Source organism: Necator americanus, chromosome II (genome assembly GCF_031761385.1).
Source record: "Necator americanus strain Aroian chromosome II, whole genome shotgun sequence".
Lineage (NCBI taxonomy): Eukaryota > Metazoa > Nematoda > Chromadorea > Rhabditida > Ancylostomatidae > Necator > Necator americanus.
The window spans coordinates 33,583,890-33,608,401 of record NC_087372.1 but is presented as its reverse complement, the minus strand read 5'-3'; the positions used below and the strand labels follow the sequence as shown (position 1 = coordinate 33,608,401).

The window sequence follows — 24,512 nt, the reverse complement described above, 5'->3', positions numbered from 1 at the left end:
ACGGAATGAGAAGATGGCAACTATGCGATGTGCACTGTTTTGTTTAGGGGCGACAGATGAGGAGGAATTATAGAAAAGGGACAATATATTCCTAGAGAGGAATATCGACAATACTTTCCGAAGTTTCCTGCTTTGCCTTTTCAAAACATTCGAAGACAGCGTTTCGCAAATGCCGATAGGTTCTCGTTAGTTCACCCATTCCTGTCTTCAGCCCATTGGTAACGTAGGCCACGACAATCTGAAGATATCGAATGTTTGAATGTTTAGGAATCTTCGATAACATGAAAAAATGGAGAATTGCAGCGAATGTAAGAAACAGGAATAATTGAAGAATAAATGATGAATTGGTCAGAAACGGGAGTACCTCGTCTTCCATATCCATCATGATTGTGCTTCCGCCAAATCCTGGATGTCCTACGAGCCACTGTTTCTGAAAAATAGCACGTTCAATGGCATCACCCCACGAATCTGGCGTGGCATGGATTTTCGTTGAAGTATACCTATATCGGGTCGTAGATTATGTACAGAGGGGTAGTTCCACTCATCTCTCCCTGCAACACTGTAAACAGGCGGCTCCGGAACGCTGTTTCTTATGACGTCTTCTAATGCAACGGGCCAACTTTGTGCCCTGCCCCGCCTGCCACTCGTCGAATGAAGTGAATTCTCCATCGGGGCGTCCGAATTGATCTTCGACCAATCGCAGGCGGGGGCGGGGCGCAATGGTGGCGCGTTGCAATAGGGGACGTCATAAGGAACCACATTCCGAAGCCGTCTGTTTACAGTGATGCAAGAGGAGATGAGCGGAACCACCCCTGTATACATAATCTACGACCCGGATATAGATGTACTCCAACGAGAATCTATACCATGCCAGATTCGTGGGGTGATGCCTTTAACTCTGATTTCATGGCTAATCCCATGCGATGGGTTTGTGATACGAGATTGAAGAATCGGGACCAGTGATGCAGACAAATTTCTGTATCTTATTATAATTACACCTAAGTAGATACCTTTGTAAGATCTGAAGACGGAACATTACCACTAAGGGTCTGAGATCTTGAAAAGAGAGAGGGAGAGAGTCATGTATTGTGGAGAGGTAGAGGATGCGGCGAAAGCACTAGCAGCAGCATAGAATCATGGTTATCCGAGACGAGAATAAGGTATTAGAATCGTACAATTCGCACATTGCTTTCAGTTGAATCCCCTAGTACGATTATTGCACCTCTGATTCTTTACTCTCACACGTTGATTGAAATTTGATCAGAAATCTGTAGTTAATCCAATGATGAGTATCAAGTACCACAGTCGGGTCAAAACGACATGAATCACGAGTGCAGTTGCGGTGCATTTGCGTACGCTCTCGAAATGGCGCGGTGGAGGCAGCAGTTGGAATCGAGATGGGACCGTCGCAAGCCGCAGCGATGGGTGGTTCCAGCAAGGGTTTCACCACGCTCCTAGCCGCTACGCCCCACCGAAGCGTCTCGAAAGAAGCCGCGTACGCAATTGCGTACGTGTTTCATGTCGTTTTGACCCTACTATATACTTTTACTACTCAAGGAAAGCTCTGGCGTCCCTCTAGTTCAGACAATTTTGATTTTGGAACTGCTAGGAACAGATGTATTCGGCTCAGAATTAGCTTTGCTTATGGTAGATATGTCTTACCCCTGCTGTAGGATGACGCTCATAGAGAAATCCATGTCCTTTTGGAAGCGGTGTCATCACTATTTCATCCAGACCAGAATTAATTTGTGGCGTTTTGAATCGTTCCAGGAGTTTCTTAAACATTAAAAGTGAAAAGAGATTATATATGACATAAAAAATTCATAACATTATCCATACATCTATGTGGATATAACAATTTACTCCTTTCTTAAAAACCTTAAGTTTGTTATCGCCCTACGGATGTAACATGTTTAGTAAGTTTTACGTTATGAAAGTCCGGTTCTTCCTTGGATTGTATTTTGAATTGTGGGATGGTGGCTCTGCCATAACATGTTTGGGGTACGTTGATTGCAGAATCAGTGACCACGTACGATTTCATATTACACAAAAAAAAGAACGATCCATATTTTTTATTCTTGGATCGATTAAGGAAAGAAATGACCGCTTTTTGGTGACAAACCATGGAGGTGGTCCTTTCGATCGATAACATTGCTGTTGCCATACATAATTAAAATGCAATTAAAGGCACTAAACTATGAGGGAATTATTCGTTCAAAACATGCCCGATTTTAGGTTCAGGTTCTATTTAGCGGTGACGCGAGCACTTTACTTATTGCTATCAGGTTAAAAGGATCTGGAACTCGGTGCAGTTGGGTGAGCGGCTGCGTTCGAAGCGGCGCTGCGTAGCTATAGTCGGGTTAATACGACATGAAGCAAGAGTGTAGTTGCGGTGCATTTGCATTTGCGTATTCGCGCTCGAAATGGCGCGGTGGAGGTAGCAGTTGGGACCATCGCAAACTGCAGCGATGGGTGGTGCCAACAAGGGTTTCGCCACACTCCTAGCCGCTACGCTCCGCCGAAGCACCTCGAAAGAAGCCGCGTACGCAATTGCGTACGTGCTTCATGTCGTTTTGACCCTACTATAGTGGTTGGAATCCACGTAGAACCATCGCTAGCTTCACTCGAGCTCCTGCTATGAGTGGCGCCAGCAAGAGTCCTCGCTCGATCCCAACCGCTACACTCGACCGCGCCGCTCCGAGCGCAGCCGCGTACGCAACTGCACAAATCATCAGCTGGTTTTCACCCGACTATATCAGCATTGAAGTATGCGATATCAGTTTGCTGCGAAACTGCCAGTTAAGCAGATTTAGGACCAGTTACAGTCCACTACATCGTTTTGGGATCGTCCCCTCTCACATCGTGTTTTGCTTTCTAGCACTCGCAACACACCAGTTCAACGATCTAGGACCCGGCAGAGTCCATTACATCGTTTTGGAGCGTATTAAATGCATCAACGCTGTTGCTTACGATAGCTTGCAATGCGCAACGTTTGCGCCCCGTCCGCCCCGCCCAGCCTGTGATTCGTCGAAAACCCATCCGAGTGCTGCATAGAGGACGTTTAGGAAACAGCGTTTCGTGGTCGTCCGTTTACGCTGATACAGGAAGAAATGAATGGAATCACCCTCTTCTCCACAATCCACGACCTCGTACAGGCATTACCCGCCTGAAACCCGTACCACCTCAGATTCGTGGGGTGATATCTTAAGTACACCATAACACCGTGTCGTAAAATGTTACAAAACAAAAAATGGAAATGTGTCAGAATGTCCGATCTATTGATGTTTGATTTGTATATTTTATTCAAAGGCATCACCCCACAAATCTAGAGTGGTACGGATTTCAGGTGGAGTATTCGTATACTGGATTGTAGATTATGGAAAGGGAGTGATTCCATCCATTTCCTTCTAATTGCCATAGAAAACGGCCGGGAAGATACGGGTTCGAGCGTTCCGGCGCGCTATTTTCCACAACGAGTTCGTTTGGAGCGCGCCAGCCTTGTGCACGCGCCGCATCTTCCGAGCCGTTTTTTTTACGGCAATTAGGAAGAAATGGACGGAATTACACCCCTCTTCATAATCTACTATACGAATACTCCACCTGAAATCCGTACCACTTCAGATTCCTGGAGTGATGCCTTCAAACCAACTGTATTCACTACTAACTGATATAATTTTAGAATCGTATCGTCCGTATCTGATCTCATTTAGTACGTTTTGATTTTAAATTCTGATTTCTCGAAACTAAACAACAAACACTACGTGAACGTTAAACAGAATTATACCTTACTAAACAATTTCCCACTGAGCATCAATGAGAAAAGCTTGGCGAGGTCTCGTGCCTTGGTTATACCAAGAGCGGCAACTTGTTCCATTCCATGTAGTTCTGGATCATTGAAAGTGTTTACATCCTTAATCGTTTAGGTATGGTTGAATGAAATCATTAAAGTAAGTGATTTTTTCAATTGCTATTCAATTATTGCAATTATTAATCAACTCAATTATTATTAACTGTTCAATTAAATTGCTTGGTAATAACATTAATAGTGAATTATTTAATTATTACCTGCTCAAGTTTGAACCATTGCGGATTTTCGCGAACTTTTCTCGCAATTGATGTTGGAGGTCGAAGGTGGAGTATTCCAAGAACAATAAGCACCCTGAAAAAAAGTTCAAAAAAACGTTTTGAAATGTTAAAAAGGAAACTTTTAGACTAAAAATGTTTCTTTATAGAATCTTTAAAGGACATGGACAGCCTTGCGGGCGAGTCAATACAGTCGATTTAAGTAGTCAAAAGTGTCTATCGGTGGTCATTGAGTCACATTGCTGAGGGATTACATAAGAGTTTAAGGGGAACTACGTTGCGGAATGTTTTTGTGAGAAAAAATTGAAAAGTTCGATCAAAAACCTATCATTTGAAACCTATTAGAAATCTTTTACCTTGGATCGTAAACGATTTCCTTGAGTAGGTGTGCAGTTGAAGGCATGGATAACCGTGACATAGTGTGTTCCTCGGAACTAGGAAGACCAATGTGAAAATCGATACCTGGAAATTTTTACTACAGTAGGTGAGTACAGGCTCAACGACGGTTTCTACAACACGTACCGTACTTATCTGCCACTTCTTCCTTAAAAAATTGTCCCACAGATCTTCGTTTTGGATCTGCTCTACGAACTATTTGATCTACAATCCATCCGAAAGTGATTGCGTGATATCTGAACTAACGATATGGACAGCAGCCAGACAATGCTAGTTTTTTTTTTGTTCTGAAATTTCAGCTCACCCGCTTTTAGTTCCAGGCTCCCAATTTGGTTTTTGCTTCGCAAGTACGTAAGCCATTTTTTCGAAATCTTTTGCATCCTCTCTTGAAATTGGCTCATCCAAAGCGGCTAAACCGGCCTGTGGCAATAAATTGTTTCATTTTCACTCATTTTTATAGACTCTGTTTTTAATTCTGTAGAAGCAGAAAATAAATTTTTGATGCTCTCTTGAGTGTGATAATACATGTCTTGGCTATACGCTATCAATGTGATTGTTGGTCGATGGACGTGAACCGATACATTCAGGAGGGAATCAATTTTTTTTTTACTGAGAATCCAAGGTTTAGGTGCCATATCAGTAGAATGAATACGAGAAAATAACCATGAAAGCAAGAAAGTTCGCTTTTCGGGATATACAGCCAAAGGAAGACCACGATGAATCGCTATCTGTGCGATCTTGCGATCGGTACCTGATTGATTATAAGCATATGCAGAAATACAGCTGGGCCTTCCTTTGGGTATTTTATTTTTCCTACTCTTGATTTAAAATCTTTATTCTAGTTTGTTTTGAGGAAATTTTGAAATGGATAAGGGATAATTAGAGAATCAACTCCGATCTCTACAAGAAGCAACTTTAGAAGCTGTAGTGTGGGAAAAACGCTCAAAACGTCTCGAAATCACCTTGCTGGATGACAACGCTGCAGACTTCGCTCACACAGCAGAGGTGACGCGGGAATCTCAGGACGCCCGTGCCCCACCCTTCCCAATAGCCCGGACCTTGCTTGATCTTGCTTCACTACAAACTGTTTCCTGTAGCATCACCATCGAGCGTAAAAATTACAGAGACCTCGGTGACATCAAAAGCGTACTTTGCGACATTTATCGTCGCAGTTGCTCTACTTCATTAAAGGCATCACCCCACGAATCTGGAGTGGTACGGATTTCCGGTGGAGTATCCAAATACGGGGTTGTAGATTTTGGAGACAGGAGTGGTTCCGCTCATCTCTCCCTGCATCACTGCAAACAACCGCCTCCAGAATGCTGTTTTGTACGACGCCATCTATTGCAACGCTCCACCCCCGGCGCCGCCTCCGCTCTGCGATTCGTCGAAAATCAATTCGGACTGCCCAGATAGGCAGTAAGAGACGCTACGCGTGCAAGGGTGGCAGCTGCCATAGAAGTCATCGTACAAAACAGCATTCAGGTCCGGCTGCTTGCAATGATTCAGGGAGCGATGAGCGGAACCACCCCGTTCTCCATAATCTACGACCCAGTATACGGATACTCCACTTGAAATCCGATCACCTTTAAAGGCAGCATACTACGAATCTGAAGTGGTGCGAATTTCAGGTGGAGTATTTGTACACGGGATAGTAGATTATGGAAAGGGGTGTGATTGCGTCCCTTTCTTCCTAATTGCCCTAAAAAAACGGCTCGGGAGATGTGCTCGTGCACAAGACTGGCGCGCTCCAATACAACTCCTTGTGGAAAATACCGCGTCGGAACGCTCGAAGCCGTATCTTCCGGGCCGTTTTTTACGGCAATTAGGAAGAAATGAACGTAATCATCCTTCTCTCCATAATCTACGACCCCGTATACGAATACTCCACTGGAAATCCGTACCACCTCAAATTCGTGGGGTGATGCCTTTAAGCGACTATATGTCACTGAGCATGGTGATGGTAATTACATTGTACGGATTCTCGATCCGACTAAAAATTGAAAAAAAAAATTTTCTTTTGAGTTTGATTATTGCTGTCACTCATCGAAAACGATGTTCCCTTCGTTCTACATTTATTGTCGGTACTTTATACATTGAAACGAAGACAGAAACAATTATTGCAGCACGATAAGATAAGACTACACCTTCACTATGCTAATCTACAAACAATTATAAGACTATATGTCAGGAATTTATAAGACTATATGCCGTTAAAAAACGGTAGTGCTATGCCCTGACAGGGTCCCCTGATAAGATTCTGCCCACTGATGATATGTAGTTCAGAATGTCACCCTATTATTGATAGTCTCTTGAAGCGTGTTTTAAAAAGAAATAATAAATAAACAAGAAAATAAATAAATGCATATGAGATAAGTAGAAATATGATTGTTTTGAAGTGAAACTTTTGAAATAAGATATCTTAGAAAATCTCTTGCTGAGAAAAATAAACATTTTGCTCTGCTGCGAACAAATTCTGATAGTTGACAGAAAATTATGTCGAGAGAAACAAAAAATAGAAATCATCTTTTCTCTTCTTTCTGAAATGCCATCCACAAAAAGTAATTACCATAGAAAAGAAACTGTAACTTTTTCTGTTCTATTTTTTTCAGATTTTGTGAAAATGTGCGTGTCCTTTTTATTGAAGTTTTTATTTTTGTTATTCCTTTTTTGTTTGTCTTTGTTATTTTTAATAGATTTTTTTTTTCACTCGTCAGAATATCAAATCCTTACTAAGACACGTGAATTTTGTCAGCATTCTGGATTCCTGTTCTTTGTCGAACAAAATTGTAATTGAACTCACTCGATGGCTCATTAACCAGTCTATGGTGATATTTTCTTTCCCTTGTTGGGCAAACTCCGGCCAATACGCACTCATTTTGTCCTCGTAGGCGATGTGTCCACGATCGACAAGGATGGCCACACATAACGCTCCGACAGCCTTGAGTATTTTTTTTTAAATTAAGTGAGTGATGAATTATTTTCTCTAAAATAAATTGGAATAATGAATAGTCAGTAATCAATAAATAAAAATAAAATAAATTGAAATAATAAATAACCAGTAGCTATTAAATTAACATAAGTTGTTAGTTCTAAATTATAAATTACTGTAACCATGAGATATTACTTATAAAATAAAGTGGCATAATAAATAATCAGTAGTCAATATATTAATATAAAATAATTTGAAATAATAAATAACCAAATAACTAAACCAATAACCAAGATAACCAAAAACTAAATTAAAATAAGTTGTTAGTAATAAATTATTAATTAGTGCTCAAAAGGGTTAGGTATGGTTGAAATTAGAAAAAGAGAAAGGAAGGATGTCAAATATAATAATAATAATAATAATAATAATAATAATAATAATAATAATAATAATAATAATAATAATAATAATAATAATAATAATAATAATAATAATAATAATAATAATAATAATAATAATAATAATAATAATAATAATAATAATAATAATAATAATAATAATAATAATAATAATAATAATAATAATAATAATAATAATAATAATAATAATAATAATAATAATAATAATAATAATAATAATAATAATAATAATAATAATAATAATAATAATAATAATAATAATAATAATAATAATAATAATAATAATAATAATAATAAAATAAAAAATAAAAAATAATAATAATAAAATAATAATAATAATAATAATAATAATAATAATAATAATAATAATAATAATAATAATAATAATAATAATAATAATAATAATAATAATAATAATAATAATAATAATAATAATAATAATAATAATAATGATAATAATAATAATAATAATAATAAAAATAATAATAATAATGATAATAATAATAATAATAATAATAATAATAATAATAATAATAATAATAATAATAATAATAATAATAATAATAATAATAATAATAATAATAATAATAATAATAATGGTAACAATAGTAATAATAACAATAATCAAAATAATAATAATAATAACATCTAGGTATCCAAGTAAATGATAACCTTTCTTATAGAAAAAAAGTCGGAAAAAATGTAAAAGATTTTGTTGCCAGTTCATCCATAACTACGAAATTTTCGAACAACACATACTTTGGTTGCGCTGAAGACGACTGTCCTCGTATCAGAAGTCCACTTTCTTCCAGACGATTTATCAGCATAGCCACCCTTCAATCATAAATAATCACAAATGAAAAAAAGATCGATCGATCAACAGATAGATGAGATTCGATCCACCATTGGAAGACGACTAACCTGTAGATCAACGATTAACTCTCCCTTATGATAGACAGCTATGGCGGCACCTTCTCGTTCCCAACCGTCATGGAAGTTTTTCCTGTAATACATAGATGTAACAGATCCGCTTTACATCCGAAGTGTAAACGTTCAACAACGTTCCCCATCCCCAAATGATTTCATGACTTGCCGAACTACACCTATAACTAATGTAACCGGTTCTCGTTTGATAACTATGTGTAAGGGAATGAGAGTTACAGTCAGGAGATTCTGGATTCGACCGCCGCTTACTCGAAAGCAATTCTCTAGGGAATTTTGTAAGATTTTGAGATTCAGAAATCAATGTGGTCACTAGAAAAATATGAATTTTACATTTGAGAATTTATAAAATCATAGAAAGTTCTCAACACTGTTTTCTGTCAAATTTCGTTGGAAGAAAGTTATTTTTCACCTTTTCCCCCACATTTTCCTGGAAAAAATGCTCTGAAAAGGATCGGGCACAGTAGCTTTGAGCTCCGCTTACGTTGTAACTCAATGTTCTCAAGTTCTTCTCCTTGTAAACATTGATTACATAAGAAATTTGTGCTATTTCTTTTTTTCTTTTCCCAAACGGGAATGTTTCGCATCGTTTGACAAGAGGTGAAATTAATGGAAGCGGCACTTCGCACCTGTTTTTTTTTTCAAAGTTAAACGCCGAAAATTCCAATTCCACGCTTTAAACTGCCTGAACGGGGGCTATTTTTGTGTGCGTGTTTTTCACGATATTTACACGAACGAAGCACATTTGCTTCTAGTTTTTGTACAACAATAAATGCGTGTGTAGGGGGTGTAGATGTGTACATAGTTCAGCCTTGGCAAGCCTGTTTCAGGCGCATAAGCGAACCGGGCGAAACGGGTGAAAGTGAAACGCTTGAGACTTCTGAACTAAACGCTAAGCGCTAAGAAAGCTTAACGAAGATTTTTTTTTTGCGAAATGGTTGAGAGGCTCTTGATAGATATCAATACCAAATAATAAATAAACCACGAGGTTAACGCAAAAGAAAATCCAGGTTTTTCCATCTAAAACCTAAATCAGTACCATTCTGCTCTTAATGGATTCATATCGTAGGAGTAGATTTGAGAAAAATTGCGACGGGACATCTGAGAAGAAAAATGAAATTAATTTAGAAAAAGCGATTTGAATAAAATATCATACACATATTTATAAAAGTGATAATATAAACTTTCCGACATAACGACAATTTATAACATTTAGTACAAAAATTTTATTTTATTGCTATTCAGTAGGAACTAATAGAACGAAAAACCTGCTTTTTTGCACTAATTAAATAATAATAATAATAATAATAATAATATTAGTAATAGTAATAATAATAATAGTAATAATAATAATAATAATAATAATAATAATAATAATAATAATAGTTGAATTGTTCATTTATAGAAGGAGCATGACAAAAAAAGTTAGAAAGCGTAAAAAAAATTGAATCCTTTATTCTTGAATTATCCACTTAACAGGTAGGTTCTAGCTATCTAGTTCTCTCTCTCACTCTGCTGTTAGTTTAGTATTTCTTGGTGTTTATGCCAAAATAATGTGATAGTTTCAGGATCATAAGAGAATATATATTTTTACTCTACTATGAAAAGAAGAAAAAAATGTCAGAAATCTGTAAGAGAGAAAAATTACAGAAAACTACTAGGTATAAAATGTGAGTTTTCAAAAAAATAAGAAGCCTAGGAGATCAAAGCCATATGAAAAATTGTCTCTGCCATACATTGTAGGATTTCTGTCGAGATTCTCTCACATTCGATTTTATCAATTTTCCATTAGACACAATACAGTAAACAAAGATAAGCACCCTCGTGACATATTAATGTCCAACAAATAAGAGTTATTCTGAAAAATATGGAACTGAAAAATTTAAATTGTCTTCGTTAACGCTAGAAAATTCAAGGATATTTCAAAAAAGAGTGAAAGAAAAAAGTAAACGAAAAACATGTATTTATATTTGTCTACGACTTTTTCTACAATTTTATCTCTCTTCAAAAGTGGTGACTATTGCAATACACCTTTAAGGGTTATTTGAGATCAAATATTTTTCTTTTTAACTTTATATTTACATATTAGACGCTCAAATAACTACAATAAACAATAATAATTTTTAAACTAAGATTTTGCCACGTGCCAGAAATTCCACCCTGATGTTTTTAGCTGCAATTATCTACCTATGCGTCTACCTTAAAGGGCGAGTCAATCCCTTTCAAAAAGCTCTAAAATTTTATTTCAATATTAGCTGCTATTTATTTATGTTTATTTATGTTTCTAGAATCTACAACAATAGTTTTCAGAAGTATTTATACTTCGAAAGCAAAGAACTGGGTTTCTCTATCGACCTTGAAAGGTTGCATGATGTGGGTAACCGGTTATTGCACATAGATTAGCTGCGATTAACTAGCATCAAAACATCCATGGAGTATTTTTCAGGAAAAAAGGAGAGGAGATTTGCGAAAAAGAGTACTGTGGGTTTACGAAAACAATTTAAGGCAGGTTGGATAGGTCGATTAATCCGTGAGAAGCAGTAGATTTCTGGAAGCAGCTGAATCTTACTGTTAAAAACTAAAAATAAGTACAATAGCTTATTTTTACTAGTGTTTACGGCTAGGAATGAGGTAAATGCTGGATACATAAGGATTAGAAAATAAGTAGGATGATTAAATAGCAGTCAAATAAATAGAATTTAGAGGCAAAAGGTCTCAGAGGGGTCCAGAAACGATCGCCTGTGGAGGATAGTAGGGGTTGTTGCTTGGATTTGAGTTTTAAGCTCACTCTACTCTCCATAATTACGGAATAAAGTTCGGTGGATGCGTAACATTTCGAGTAAAACCCTTCCTTTTACGTGGGAACAACAAAGTAAACAAAACCGACAAACACATACAAATACACAACAACTTTACCTGAATATCTTCTCGACTTTTTGGTATTTGGGATGAACGAATCCAGACAGATTCTCCAGACGAGTCATACCGCAAAGCCAATCTATGAAGGAGACAACGAGCAAACCTCCACAAACAACCGCCACTACACTCACTCTCAGATGGGCGGAACCGCCGTTACGGAACCACTCCACACCCATATCGTGTCCTAATTGACCTTAACTTCAAACATTCGAATACGGTACGTTTCGCAAGAGATTGAGGAGCTATGGGAGAGGGATCGAGAGAGAGAGAGCGAAGAAGAAGAACAAGAACAAGAAGAAAAAGAGAAAGAGAAAAAAACTGAAGAGAAATGAGCGTTGATGAACACGGCAACGCACTGTCTTATTACTATTGCTGATAGAATGAATCCAGAGGCGATATAATGTATGTCGCCTGTAGGAAACTAGTAGACGGCTGAGGAAAGTGAAATGGACAAAGAGTTGAGCTACGTAGGATGAAGAACGGGAGAGTCCGCTGACTAAGGCTAACACAAGCCCCCGTTGCCATTTTGATCACTAGTAACTCTGGAAACTGTGGAACATCGGGATAGCTCTTGAGTCTCAGGAAGGAAAAAATATAGAAATTTCCGAAAAGATTGTGAGAAAAGGTCAAAAACTGGGTCCTACTAGCTGCTTCATCTCCTAGTGTAAAGGCAAGGGAAAAATCGATAGCTGCGCTGTCAAAAATATTTGCTGTAAATAGCAAAAAAAAATGGAAGAAACGATGAACAAAGCTTCAAACCATACCAAACTCTTTTTGTTTTTTTTTTGGGGGGGGGAAGGAGATTTCTTCGTGAATTTTGTTTATTTACATAAGTTACTGACTTTTACTTATCTAAATCAGCTCTAAATAATTGCTTGCGTTTTTTTTTCTACAAACAAATTTAAGTGATGTCGTCAAAAAAAGTTGAAAAATTAGAAAGGAGAGTTCATACGATTGGATTTACACGTGTCTTCGCTTTTCTCTGATCGTTTCACCTCCGATTACATGCTTAACTACGTATCGAGGATGGGAGGACCTCGTTTTTCTATCGCAAGACATTCACTTCCCTAACTTCATTGAAAGCAACATTTTTATGATTTATGAATAACTGATAAATAATTTAATCAACAGAAATATTTTTTTTTTGTTTTTAAGCTCTATCACTAGAGAAAAAGCAACTGGATTTGCTTCTGAAAAGAAGGAGAAACTCTTCGTACTCATTCTTTAAAAAAGAATGACTACACTTCACAGCATAATTACGGTACAAACACTCGGCAAACAAGATCTATCCAATCATTTATTTTTATTTATTTATTTATTTTTTGAATTAAGGGTCTGTTCGAGCATCCCTATCCATATTTTATTAACATTATACCCTTTAAGCTGTATTGTTAACGATAAATTATCCACTTCAACTTCACGTGAAAAAGGCACACAACACCTCCTTTTTTGCGAGTTCAGCTAAGAACTGAAGATAACTGACGGGCCGTAGCAGTTCTGCGATGTCAGCGCGTTGCTAGAGTCTGTAGAAAATAGGAGAACACATGAAAGAAAGACGGTAATGGTACACGTAGCATGGGAAAAATATAAAGTCGTGTGAAATGATAGAATAAATCAAACATAGGGACCGCAATGTCCAGTTTTTTCCCTGATTTTAATTACAATTCAAAATGGAAGAGCAAAAAGAGTGAGTAGACTCAAATCACTCTGCGGCGCTTAGTGGGCAAAAAAGTAATTTATAAGGGGCAAAAATCAACAAAAATGTCAGAAAATGGAAGGTTGAATTTTTGTTTCCGTGCATCCGATCTTAGTTTATGTTCTTATCCATCCATATTTATAGAAAAGTGATATTCGATCAAAAACAGAAAAACTGTTGCATTTACATGAAGGCAGTAGTAAGTCAGGAGCGAGAAAATGTTTTTTCTTACAACTTTTCATTTCATGAAGTTATTTGTTTCCATATTTTCCTTCGCTCAAGTTCGTTTCTCACTTCACAGCAGATCTCAATGTCACTAAGTGTCAATGAAATGTAAACATGCAGTTAATTCCATGTGTTAGAATATTTAATCAATGTTTTTTTTCTCACTCAACGATGTTTTTCAACTCATTCCTCGCTTCGAACGTTTCTTTTTCCTTATGTCCTTATGACCATTCCACTATCATTTTCAGGGGATTGGTGGGAAACGATCTTCGATAACTTCACTATCAGGAAGGAATTTTTTTAAGGGAATATCAAAGCAAAAAAAAATGGTATAACGATTTTGCGTACATAATGCGTTCAGAGCGCAAATCTGCTAATTCCACAAATAATTCCGGATTTTTGTTGGTTACGCCACTGCTGTCATTCTCGCTTTTAAAGATGATTATATTCCTAGCTAGAAAATGCACTACGTTACAATACTTTTTATCCTAACTCTTAGGAAAAAAAAAAGCTACTAGAGGCTAACAAATTAATAACTAATGACCAATAATACAATAAATAATAATACCATAATAAATAATAATTATTATAAAATTGAAAGGAAGGAAATAGAAATAATAGTGATGGTAATAGCAGAAATAATAAAGATGCTAAAATAAATGCTAAATAAATGCTCAAATAGCATTAAAACCAATTTGAAGTAAAATAAAATTTTTCGAAAAAAAGGCTACAAAACCGTATTATTGGTATGATTCAGTGGAATACGAGCGAAATTATCAAATTAGAAGGCAGAAAAAGTGAAAATCCTTAAGTACAATAAGCAAAAACCCTATAAAAGGTGACAAGGTGCCCTAATATGTACAAATAAGCAATACAGTAACTTAAGAGCTGTACAGATACAATATAGGTATCTGTAACAAAAGCAAATAGCAAGCAAACATAACAAAAATACGATTAATATTATTATAATAATGATAGTAATAATAATAATAATATACTTACTGATACAAACTAATAAAAACTAATAAAACATAAATAAATAATAACATAAAATATACTAACATATACGAACAAATAAAAAGTGATAAAACATAAACAAATAATAACGTAAGACACTACACTAACTAATACAAACCAGTAAGAACTACTAAAATAAACAATAAAATAACGAACTAATAAATAATAACATAAAGGATAAAGTTTAAAGGATAAAGTTTTTGGCGTTAATGAATCCGTCTGGGATGCGCTCCCCACGTTCACTCACTTCAATTCAGAATCGTTTGAGGTTTACGAACGTCGAAAAAATAACATACTAACTAATATATAATAATAGGATGGGTCACAATCAAAGAAGACAACCTCCACGGCAACGAATATGAGCTGGAAACGGAGATAAGCCCGGAACGCAGCAGGCGCTTGAAGCCGTTAACTATATGTGCTTGAGATAAGAGCGATTACTAATGATTATGCCGCTATCAGGCATTGGGCATAGTCGACAACGCAGCAAATAAAGTGCCCGAAAATCACGGATGAATCACTCGAAAAGATCCTTTTTGAAAATTGTTATCAGTATGCGGAAAGAGAAAAATATCTTTCGACGATTTTTTCTACGAACACGTCCCATTTTTTAGCCCGATTTTTTTTCTTGAAGCAACGGAAAACTGTAAACAATTCTGTATCCATGACAACTGAATGACCAGTACTACCGTTAAAACAAATATGGTAGGTCTAATCCGCAAAAAACGAAAGGGAGAGGGAAATGTTGGTTGAAAGCAATTTATTACATCTGCTAGAATATTTTACCAATTTTTTTCAAACTCTACCAACTCCACCATGTTCTCATCTCAGCTGTCGTTTTACAGATTTTTCATCATCATCATGCATGATTAGTCCAACTATTTAAATAAATACCATAATATAACCTAATTTTAAATCTTAAATACTTTATTTAATTACAAATGTATTCCCTATATAGCGATTCCTTCTATTATATAGATAGAGCGTATCTACTTCAATGGGGCGGGTGTGGCGCAGGGCGGGTCGGTTAGAGGTCCGTTGTAGCTACACGGTCGAGGGTTCGAGTCCGCTCTAGTGCTAACTGGCCTTTACAAGGACTTCCGGGGCTAGAAGATATGTCACGTCAGTATTTGTACTGGGAGGATAAAAACATTTACTTGTATCACCGGCTGGCCCCCGCAGTCAGTCATTTTTTATGGGCCTCCGCGACATCCAAGTCCGGTACCACGATTACCCCGGATTGCAGGATGAACGCCTTGGCGCATCACTAATGCGGATTCGATACGCCAGTGACTTTATCCTTTATCCTTATCTACTTCAATTGAATACTTTTGAATTCCGACAAATAAATATTTAATAAAGATGTTTATTAATGTTAAATTTACTATTATTAATGTTTCATAAAACTTCGTTACCAGAAAAAAATCAGAAAAAATTAACGTTTAAAATATTGTACATAATCTGCTGCGTCAAGGAAATAAAATAGTAAAATCTTTCAACGTATAAATCTCTAGCACACACCCAAGGTAAAAATATGTGAAGGTGAGATGATGAAAATATTTGAGGGGGAAGGAATCATACTAGAATTGATAGGGAGAGCGAAATGTTATCTCACAACAAGACAAGAAAATGTTCCCTAATCTTGGAGGAAATCCCTGAATTCGGAGCACATATCCACTATAGATTTTACTTTGAGTGAATCCAGTATTGTCGATCTATTTACGACATATTAAATCTTGAAGATGATTGATTTTGATTTGAATCAAAAGAAAGATCAGCTAGTGCCCCCACTGTGATCTACTTCTTCCTAACTAATCGATGAATGAGGTTGTTTTAGTTGTTCCTTCATCTCGAATAGCCAGTGGCCACCCATGAAGGCGCATCCATTTTACGTTTTCCTATTTATTATCGATTTCAATCAATTATTCGATTATTTCATTGTATTTCTACTATTTTTCTATAAAAATTGTTATTTGCTTGCTATCCATTCCTTCCAAATCCAAAACAGAACATAGAAGAATAGCAATTGAAATGGTTCTTGAAACAAATTTAAATTTTTAATGACTGATGTTCTTCGGCTTTAAGTTCTTAGTTGAACAAACATTCAAATAGAAAGTTTGCTTTAAAACTAAAGCAAATTATAAGAAACAAATTCTGAATTAACCGACCAATCCAGAACTTTAGCAGCACAGTTTGCTCGTAGTAAAAAAATTCTCCTTTACATACAAATATTTATTTCCATTTTAATAATTTAAATGGGATGATTGAGGAGGAATTGCTGGATAGCGTAGTACATCTGAGGTGCTCTCCATTGTGGTGCCATATGACCAGCTCCTCGAACTGCAAGTCAAAAAAAATTGCTTCGAGATCTTTGTAATCGCACTTTTTTTGCCGGAAAATTTATCCACCACAATTAAATTGTGATTTTTTTTTGAAGAATAAAAACGTGTGATTTAAGTGCTTACCTGTTATGAATGTGAGTCCTTCGAACATCGTTTTAAATCCAGCTATTTGACGATCGAATTTCCATGGAGTTTTGCCGAGAATTCGCTGCAAAAAAATCGATCACATAACTGTAAGTCCATTCATCCAAAACCAGCTAACCCGATCTAGATCACCTTTATTCCTAGCTGATCCGAGAATTGTTGTCCCATCATAAAATTACACGCCATATCTGTGTCTCCATAGTAAAGAAGTACTCGAACGTTAGCTTTAATGATCTTTTTGATGAATGGAGCCATATCGCCGTATTGTTTCTGATAGGTCGTCGTCACTTCGTTACTGCAACATTGTGGATAAGATTTTCCCAGGGATTGAGTTAGATATCTTCCAAAATTTCATTTTTTTGTTCTACTCTTCTACTGTTCTTCTTCTACTGTTTTTTTTTGTTCTAGTAGCACCATTACCACTTTCCTATTCTTACTAATTGCCCTTATTTGTCATCCTTCCACATCTATTTTTTCCTGCTCAATTCATTCCTATTCCTATTATATTGTGTTGATTCTCCACCTGTTCTTCGACAATTTTTAGTCCCCGGTGCTTATTTTCCCTTGCCTGGACACCAACTTACGTCCTTTCTCTATCGAACAGGGCAGCACTCCACAAACTTGACGATATTGGGATCGCTCCACGATACGATAATGTTGGGGCTGTAGTTAACGAGTGCGAAGTCGATCACGCTCCATCCACCCTAATTGCCTTGATAAACACATGGGAAACACCTAGTCGAATTTTCCTACGAAGCACCGAGCAACGCGTTACGTAAAGCCCCACGCTACAGCAGAGAAAACAGCGTCAACACCCATTAATTTTCGTTCGCGCGCAGACATGATTCGCACAAGTGCGCTCGCGTATGTGATCCGTCTCTAGGTGCTTCGTAGGAAAATTCGATCGACAAGCCCTCTTTCAAAAATTGATGGGGGAGGAGAAAAAGAGCGCGATCGCACTCATACTCGTGATCTAAGCCCCGATCCTATTTTCTTCCCTTATTTTCCTTATTTTTCAGTATTTCTTGGAGAGAACCGAACATCGTCAGTTTTGTGCTGTACTGCCCTCAGTTTGCTTTCTGTAGCGATCCAGTATGGCGCTTTACTCGGCAGTCAATGCAGCAACTGGTGACCATAGAAGAGGAGTTTTACTAATAGCTTTTAGTTAATGGTGACTAATAGACGGGAGATTTTATTTAATTCTAAATTTTCGAACAAAGAAAACGACGAACAAATTTCGAGCGCTTATTATTTGTTTTGTTAAAATAAAGCTTATACCTGCAAATATCCCATTTCTTGAGGTTGGACGGAATATTGAGAGCTTTTCTAACATTGCGATCGTTCATATACACGATCACATCGGTGTCGTTCAGGCAAGGAGCATCACCGTAAAGAGGCTCGTGTGCCTAAATACAGCAAAAATTGTTTTTACATTGATTAAGTATACCACTACAGTATACCACTAATGCTCACTCGTAAAAAGCTCATCAGATCTCCTTTCTTCTGCTCTTTCTCCAGAGATTTGTATCCAGCAGCTACGCCTGAAAATTATAACCGATTTAAATCATTCCTCTTGGAAAATAACATCTGAAAATAGAATTTGATTATTAGAATTACCCTTAAGCATATGCATCATACGCTCTCCGTTGACAGACGGATTAGGATCACAATCTCTATAAAGATCGTACGGATTCAAACCACCGGCCCACAAAAATTGGAAGATATCCTCGACCATTGTGGCACAGTGACCAGTAACCTGGAAAAAGGAATGGTCCAATTCGATCAACGGAAACATCCACAGCCAGTGAAAATAGCGATTTGGAAACGATGCTTCATTTTTTGTCGCTTTTGAAAATAACACATGGAAATCTCAACCAAAATATTTTTAATTAGCCCTTATTCTTTTATTTCACTTGTTTTATTGTTTTGTTATATGTTAATTTTATTTATCCTTCCTTTTATATCCTTTTATATTTATTCTTTATCTCTTTTCAATATCTCTTTCCTTTTCACTCTAGAAATCTTATAACGCTTAAATGAACTGCATTTCTCTCTAAGGATAGCAGAAATCCTAGGAAAGCTGATCAAACCTTCAACTCAATGCAGTCCACACAGATAGCTTTCATTGAACCAGTCCTAGTGAGTAATAACGATACATTTTCTGATATTTTCTTTATTTTTTGATAAGATATGATATGATACGATATTCTTCTGCTACTTTTTTAATATTCGCTTTTGGTAAGGTCAAATAAAACTATGCTACTTATGTTCACTCTTCCGATTGCTACGCTATCCGCCCGCAACAACGCACGTACCCTTCCTGACTCCTGGTTCGCACTATGGTCGGGTCAAACCGGGATGAAGCTGAATGCAGTTGCGTAAGCGGCTGCGCACGAAGCGGTGCGGTGGAGCGTAGCGGTTGGGGGAGGTGGGGTCGAGTTGGGGCCTTTGTTAGCACTACTCATCGCTACAGTTCAGGTTGGTCCCATCTCGACCCAACCGCAACGCTTCGATCGCAGCCGCTTACGCTGTTATAGTCAGGTCAAAACGACATGAATCACGAGTGTAGTTGCGGAGCATTTCCGTACGCGCTCGAAACGGCGCGGTGAAGGTAGCAGTTGGAACCGAGGTGGGACCGTCGCGAACTGCAGCTGGATGGTGCCAGCAAGGGTTTCACCACGCTTCTAGCCGCTACGCTCCACCAAAACGCCTCGAGAGAAGCCGTGTACGCAATTGCATACGTGTTTCATGCGCTTTGATCCTACTGTACACCGAGGTGCAGATCGTTTCTGCCTGACTGTGTGTGCTTTTCTTCACTTTAATGTGTATCACTGTCGTCTGTGATGGTCAAACATAGGTCCGGGTGCCTACAGCTGCGACATCGAGGATACAGCAGCACCTCAAGAAACACATGACATATCAATGCCAGGCGCAGGTCACTCGCATGGCGGAACTAACAAAACAACGACAGCTATCAATTTTTCGCTGAGCATCTGACGACAACTATCAATTTTCCCAGGGAATATCCGAATTTCCCAACGAACCTGAGTAAAATCACAAGTGTCAATGCAACCTTTGCAGCATTCTCGTTCAAGTGTGTTCCATGTTTTCTCGTCGATAATTCCATGTCCATAAGCGTAACGAATCGATGTGTCAATGTTCAGCTTCTCGTTCACATAACCATTTCCAAGAGCCATTCCCTAAATGGATTATTGGAGTATTTTTTTCTGGATATTGGTCGATTTACAACGATTTCACTCACTTTCAAATTGATGGGGAATTCTTTTTGTCCGTCAACGATTCTTGCCGTCAACGTGGGGACGTAGACACCACCATATGATTCGCCCATAATATGTGTGGCGTGATGACGGAATTGAGGGAATGTCTGTAGAAATTTCCATTTAGTTGGTTTTATTTTTTCTTGATATTTTTTTTCTGCTGCATGCAATATTCTCATGAAATTTTCCAGCAGAATAATAATTAAATTAATCCCTAATTTCACTACACAGCTACTATAAAAGTACTGTAGTTACCGTAAAGAATTGCTTGACGGCCTCATAGTTCTCCAAGGAAGTTTGGTCATCGTTTGTGGTGATATTACCATCCGTTGAGTACGAATAGCCGACACCAGCTGGGGATTCAATGTAGACGACGGAGGCGAGCTTAATAGAAGAATTTTTTTCTCGACTTGGAGTCATCCTGACCCGAAAATATCCAGAGTTATTAGATAAGTGATAAAACATCTGTGAAAATCTGATCTCACCTTATTCCAAGACCATGGATTCTGCTTCAAACTTTTCCCGTCAACGTTAGCCACGTAAGGGCCCATCTCGTTGAGAAGTCCATCCAGTGACGAACATCCAGGACCGCCGTTGAACCAGAAGATCAACGGATCATTTGAGGGATTATTTTGAGATTCAACAAACCTAGAAACAATTGGAAATTTCCTCACAGAAAAAATTACCTAAGCGTAGTCTAAAACACCTTACCAGTAATGAAGAAAGTGAGTATCGGAGACTTGGAAGAAACCTGAATAATGTTTGAAGTTGACCTCAAAACTGACACCAGGAAGTTCTTTGATTTCTTGTGCTCGGCAGAGGACAAGCAGGCAGCAGAGCAGTCCTGCAGTCGTCCACAACATCGTCACGGCAGGTTGATTGAGTGAGGTGAGGCTTGGCTGACGGATAGGCGGAGCACCGGACGGAAATCTTGATTGATACACGGGGGCACGGGGTCAGAGCGTCGTTGCGAAGCCCCCAAGCACAATCAAGCACCTCTAACGACTTCTGCGAAGAAGGTCAACGGTCACACTGGATCTTGTATGCCGGATAGATTTCTGATGCATAGCATCCGTCCATTGTCAGTTGTGCAGCCGATCGATAAATAGGATAAAGGAAAAAGTGCTCGGTGTTAAACATTCACTTTGGAATGCAGCAACGTGTTCGTCTTCAGTTCAGCATCGTTTGGGGTTTATGAACGTTTACACGACGTAAATTACTACATTAAAATTTATTTTTATTTTTCATTTTTTATTTCTCTTTAATCATTTGATGGGAACACGACTCATCGGTGATCCTCAAACTTTTCAATGGTTATTTTTCACTATTTCTTAACTTTTTTCTAGAAAGTTTTCTAAATTTGATGGATTCATTATTATTTATTTAGTATTACTTCCATGCTCAAAGCAGATTGGAGTCAGATACAAAAGAAAACATGTTGTCGCCAATGGGTTACTGTAATGACTTTCGTAGGCCAAATCATATATTATAAAAGCCAGGGTATTCATCTTTCCAGACCATTCTGGATCGATCTGCACAGAATTTATCCACCAATTTATCGATCGCAAAAAAGGGTGAAGGACCTGGTTGGCAAAAGATGATTTCGAACCATCGAACTGGGCTCGAACAGACCTATGCAGATACTCGATAAAGCAACTTTTGTAGGAAAAAACTTAATGCATGAGATTTTTCGTCAGTATTTTCACCTGCAGTTTAAGATTAAATTAAACTAATTTAAACTAAGTTCGAAAAAACAATAAACAAGTGAATAGTTGTAAATAATAGATAGAATGATAGGATAGTAATAGATAATATATAAATAATAGTAAAAATTAGCAATAAATAATGAATTAATATTAAAATTAAAATAATGGCGGAAAGAGCTTCTTGTGCTTTGCGAAAATCCTTCTTTTATCTAAAGCAATTTCTGCTTCTTTCTTGTATTCTTTCAATAAGATATCTGTTTCTTCTCCTGTTTTTCGATTTTGATCTTGGTGGATTTCACGAATACTTCTACATTTTTTTCCCCAAAAACTGCAACTCGTTCAAGTAGAGCAAGAACAGCAAGAGCTGTTAATATCGGAAGGAAGTTCGCTCCAGCAAAAAAGAATGACTGTTCACAAGTTGTTTTTGTGAGGAATTTCTCTCGCCATCCAATTCTTTTTTCCGAAGAGAAATCCAACGTGAAACGTTAGAATTCTTAAAAGAAGTATCAGGGCAACTCTCCAAAAATAGTTTTCTGAAGTTTTAGTGAGTAATGGATAAATTTATCTTCCATTCATAAATGGTGAGCAGTGGAGGAGGCGTAGAATGTGTGTCAATAGTGTTAAGAGCACGAATTGCTGTATAAGCGTCCGCGGTCTCCCAGTTGAATTTAAGTACTATCAGGAAGTGGGCTCATTTATGACAGTCTTTCGTGGGTATAGATTCTAAATAGATGCTATTCTTGAATTGAATGAGAAGAAAAGAAAGAAAAATTATTAGTGTAAGCTTTATAATGCATTTTCTTCAAAAATTTGTATTCCTTTTTAACCTTTTGACGACGGCGCGACACAGCGGTGAGCTGAACACTTTTTGACGATTCTTTTTCATTATTCTTCTGAATCTTTACACATAACGTACCATAAGCAGGAAAAGTGTGCTATCGTCAAAGTGTTAGGATTTTTTAGGTGTCCCACTATTTACTGCTTGCATAACGTCTCGTAGCAACTGATGTTTGTTTTAGCATGGATTTCTACTCGTCGATCGGCTGCTTATCCTCATCAATTTGAGAAAAAGCCACCTCCAATCAACACTATTTTTAGAGAATCTCAACTCGATGAAAGATCGAGCTAATCGAGCGAATCGCTTAACCTCTAGCAAATCATTTGTTATGTATTACAACACATGTTGGCCGCTGTCGCGCTTCAACAGATAAGCTGGCGAGGAAAAAAATAACTGATCGAAGTTTGAGAATTGAGAAATGCTGAAGCTCAGGTGGACGTAACACATCAGTCACAATAAGACAGAGCATTCATATTTTATTGATTTCAGGAGAAATTTGTCCAAGAACGAAACAACAGCGGATAGAAAATTTCTATAGAAGTTGGGACTTTGGGAATGTCGTTAATAATGAATTGTGAATGCCACTGGATTTTCTACAGATTAATCGGAATCTTGTAAAATTCCTTGAATTAGTACTTCGCCTGTTTAATGTCAAGAAAGAACGCTAGTTGTTCTGTTAAAATTTTTGCTTGACATTATCATAGGCATATTGCAACGGTAGTACTGTAGTAAACATTGTATTTAATTTTTCAAATTTTACTACTTCTATTTTCTATTATTTTACTTCTAATTTTTTTAAATTTTTTTATTTATACTACTCATTATTTTATCTTTATTTATACTATTTATATTATTTTTATTTTTATTTTTCTATTTATCTTCTTTATTTTATCAATTTCTATTTATTTTATTATTTTTCTGGGGCGGGTGTAGCGCAGTCGGTTAGAGGTTCCGCTTCCTGCACGATCGATCGGAGGTTCGAATCCGTCCCAGTGCTCACCAAGCCTTTCATCCCTCCGGCGTCGATAAATTGGTACCAGAATTGTCTGGGAGGATAAAAACACTGACTTGACACATCGGCTAGCCACCGCAAGTCATTGTATAGGCTAGTTACACGTTCGTAAACCTCAAACGATCCTGAATTGAAGTGAACGTGGTGGCGAAGGTCCCAAACGGATTGATTGGCGCCAGACACTTCATCCTTATCCATTTTTTTTATTAAATAGGTTCTAAGCATTTAAAAATATTATTTTATTTATTTATTTAAATACTCGACCACATTTATTGATATCCTTTGATATTGATTGAAATAGATAGATAAATAGATTCATCCTTTATTATTTTTCTCTTCTCACTTCCTCCTTCTTTATTCTCTTTTCAAACGTTCATTCTCAGCAAACACTCTTCAAGCAAACTCCTCAATCTGTTGTGAAAACAATTTTGTACGAACGTGTGACCAAGGTGTAAACGATGGTGTACTGTAGGTAACCATTCTGAAGAAGTTTTATTTGGAATCTTCATGCGAGTAAAAAAACTAACAGACGTAAAAAGTAGTACAAATACAATATTTTTTTA

The 24,512-nt window shown here is 37.1% G+C and overlaps 2 protein-coding genes across 2 annotated transcripts; both read right to left on the bottom strand.

Annotated features, from left to right (window-relative positions):
- Nucleotides 1–91: 91 nt before the first annotated feature.
- Nucleotides 92–11,867, bottom strand: RB195_020311 (uncharacterized protein; the record flags this gene model as incomplete). The annotated part of the gene is made up of 12 exons (XM_013451815.2): nt 92–238; nt 365–430; nt 1,663–1,776; nt 3,785–3,910; nt 4,066–4,159; nt 4,440–4,545; nt 4,606–4,715; nt 4,784–4,899; nt 7,283–7,420; nt 8,590–8,664; nt 8,752–8,833; nt 11,689–11,867. The coding sequence occupies 12 exons, from the start codon at nt 11,865–11,867 to the stop codon at nt 92–94; spliced, it is 1,353 nt and encodes a 450-aa protein (XP_013307269.1).
- Nucleotides 11,868–16,880: 5,013 nt separating this feature from the next.
- RB195_020310 (uncharacterized protein) lies at nt 16,881–21,256 on the bottom strand (the record flags this gene model as incomplete). The annotated part of the gene is made up of 11 exons (XM_064188551.1): nt 16,881–16,969; nt 17,095–17,179; nt 17,248–17,410; nt 18,394–18,521; nt 18,589–18,656; nt 18,733–18,871; nt 20,160–20,315; nt 20,378–20,500; nt 20,649–20,777; nt 20,879–21,041; nt 21,105–21,256. The coding sequence occupies 11 exons, from the start codon at nt 21,254–21,256 to the stop codon at nt 16,881–16,883; spliced, it is 1,395 nt and encodes a 464-aa protein (XP_064044432.1).
- Between the last annotated feature and the right edge of the window lie 3,256 nt (nt 21,257–24,512).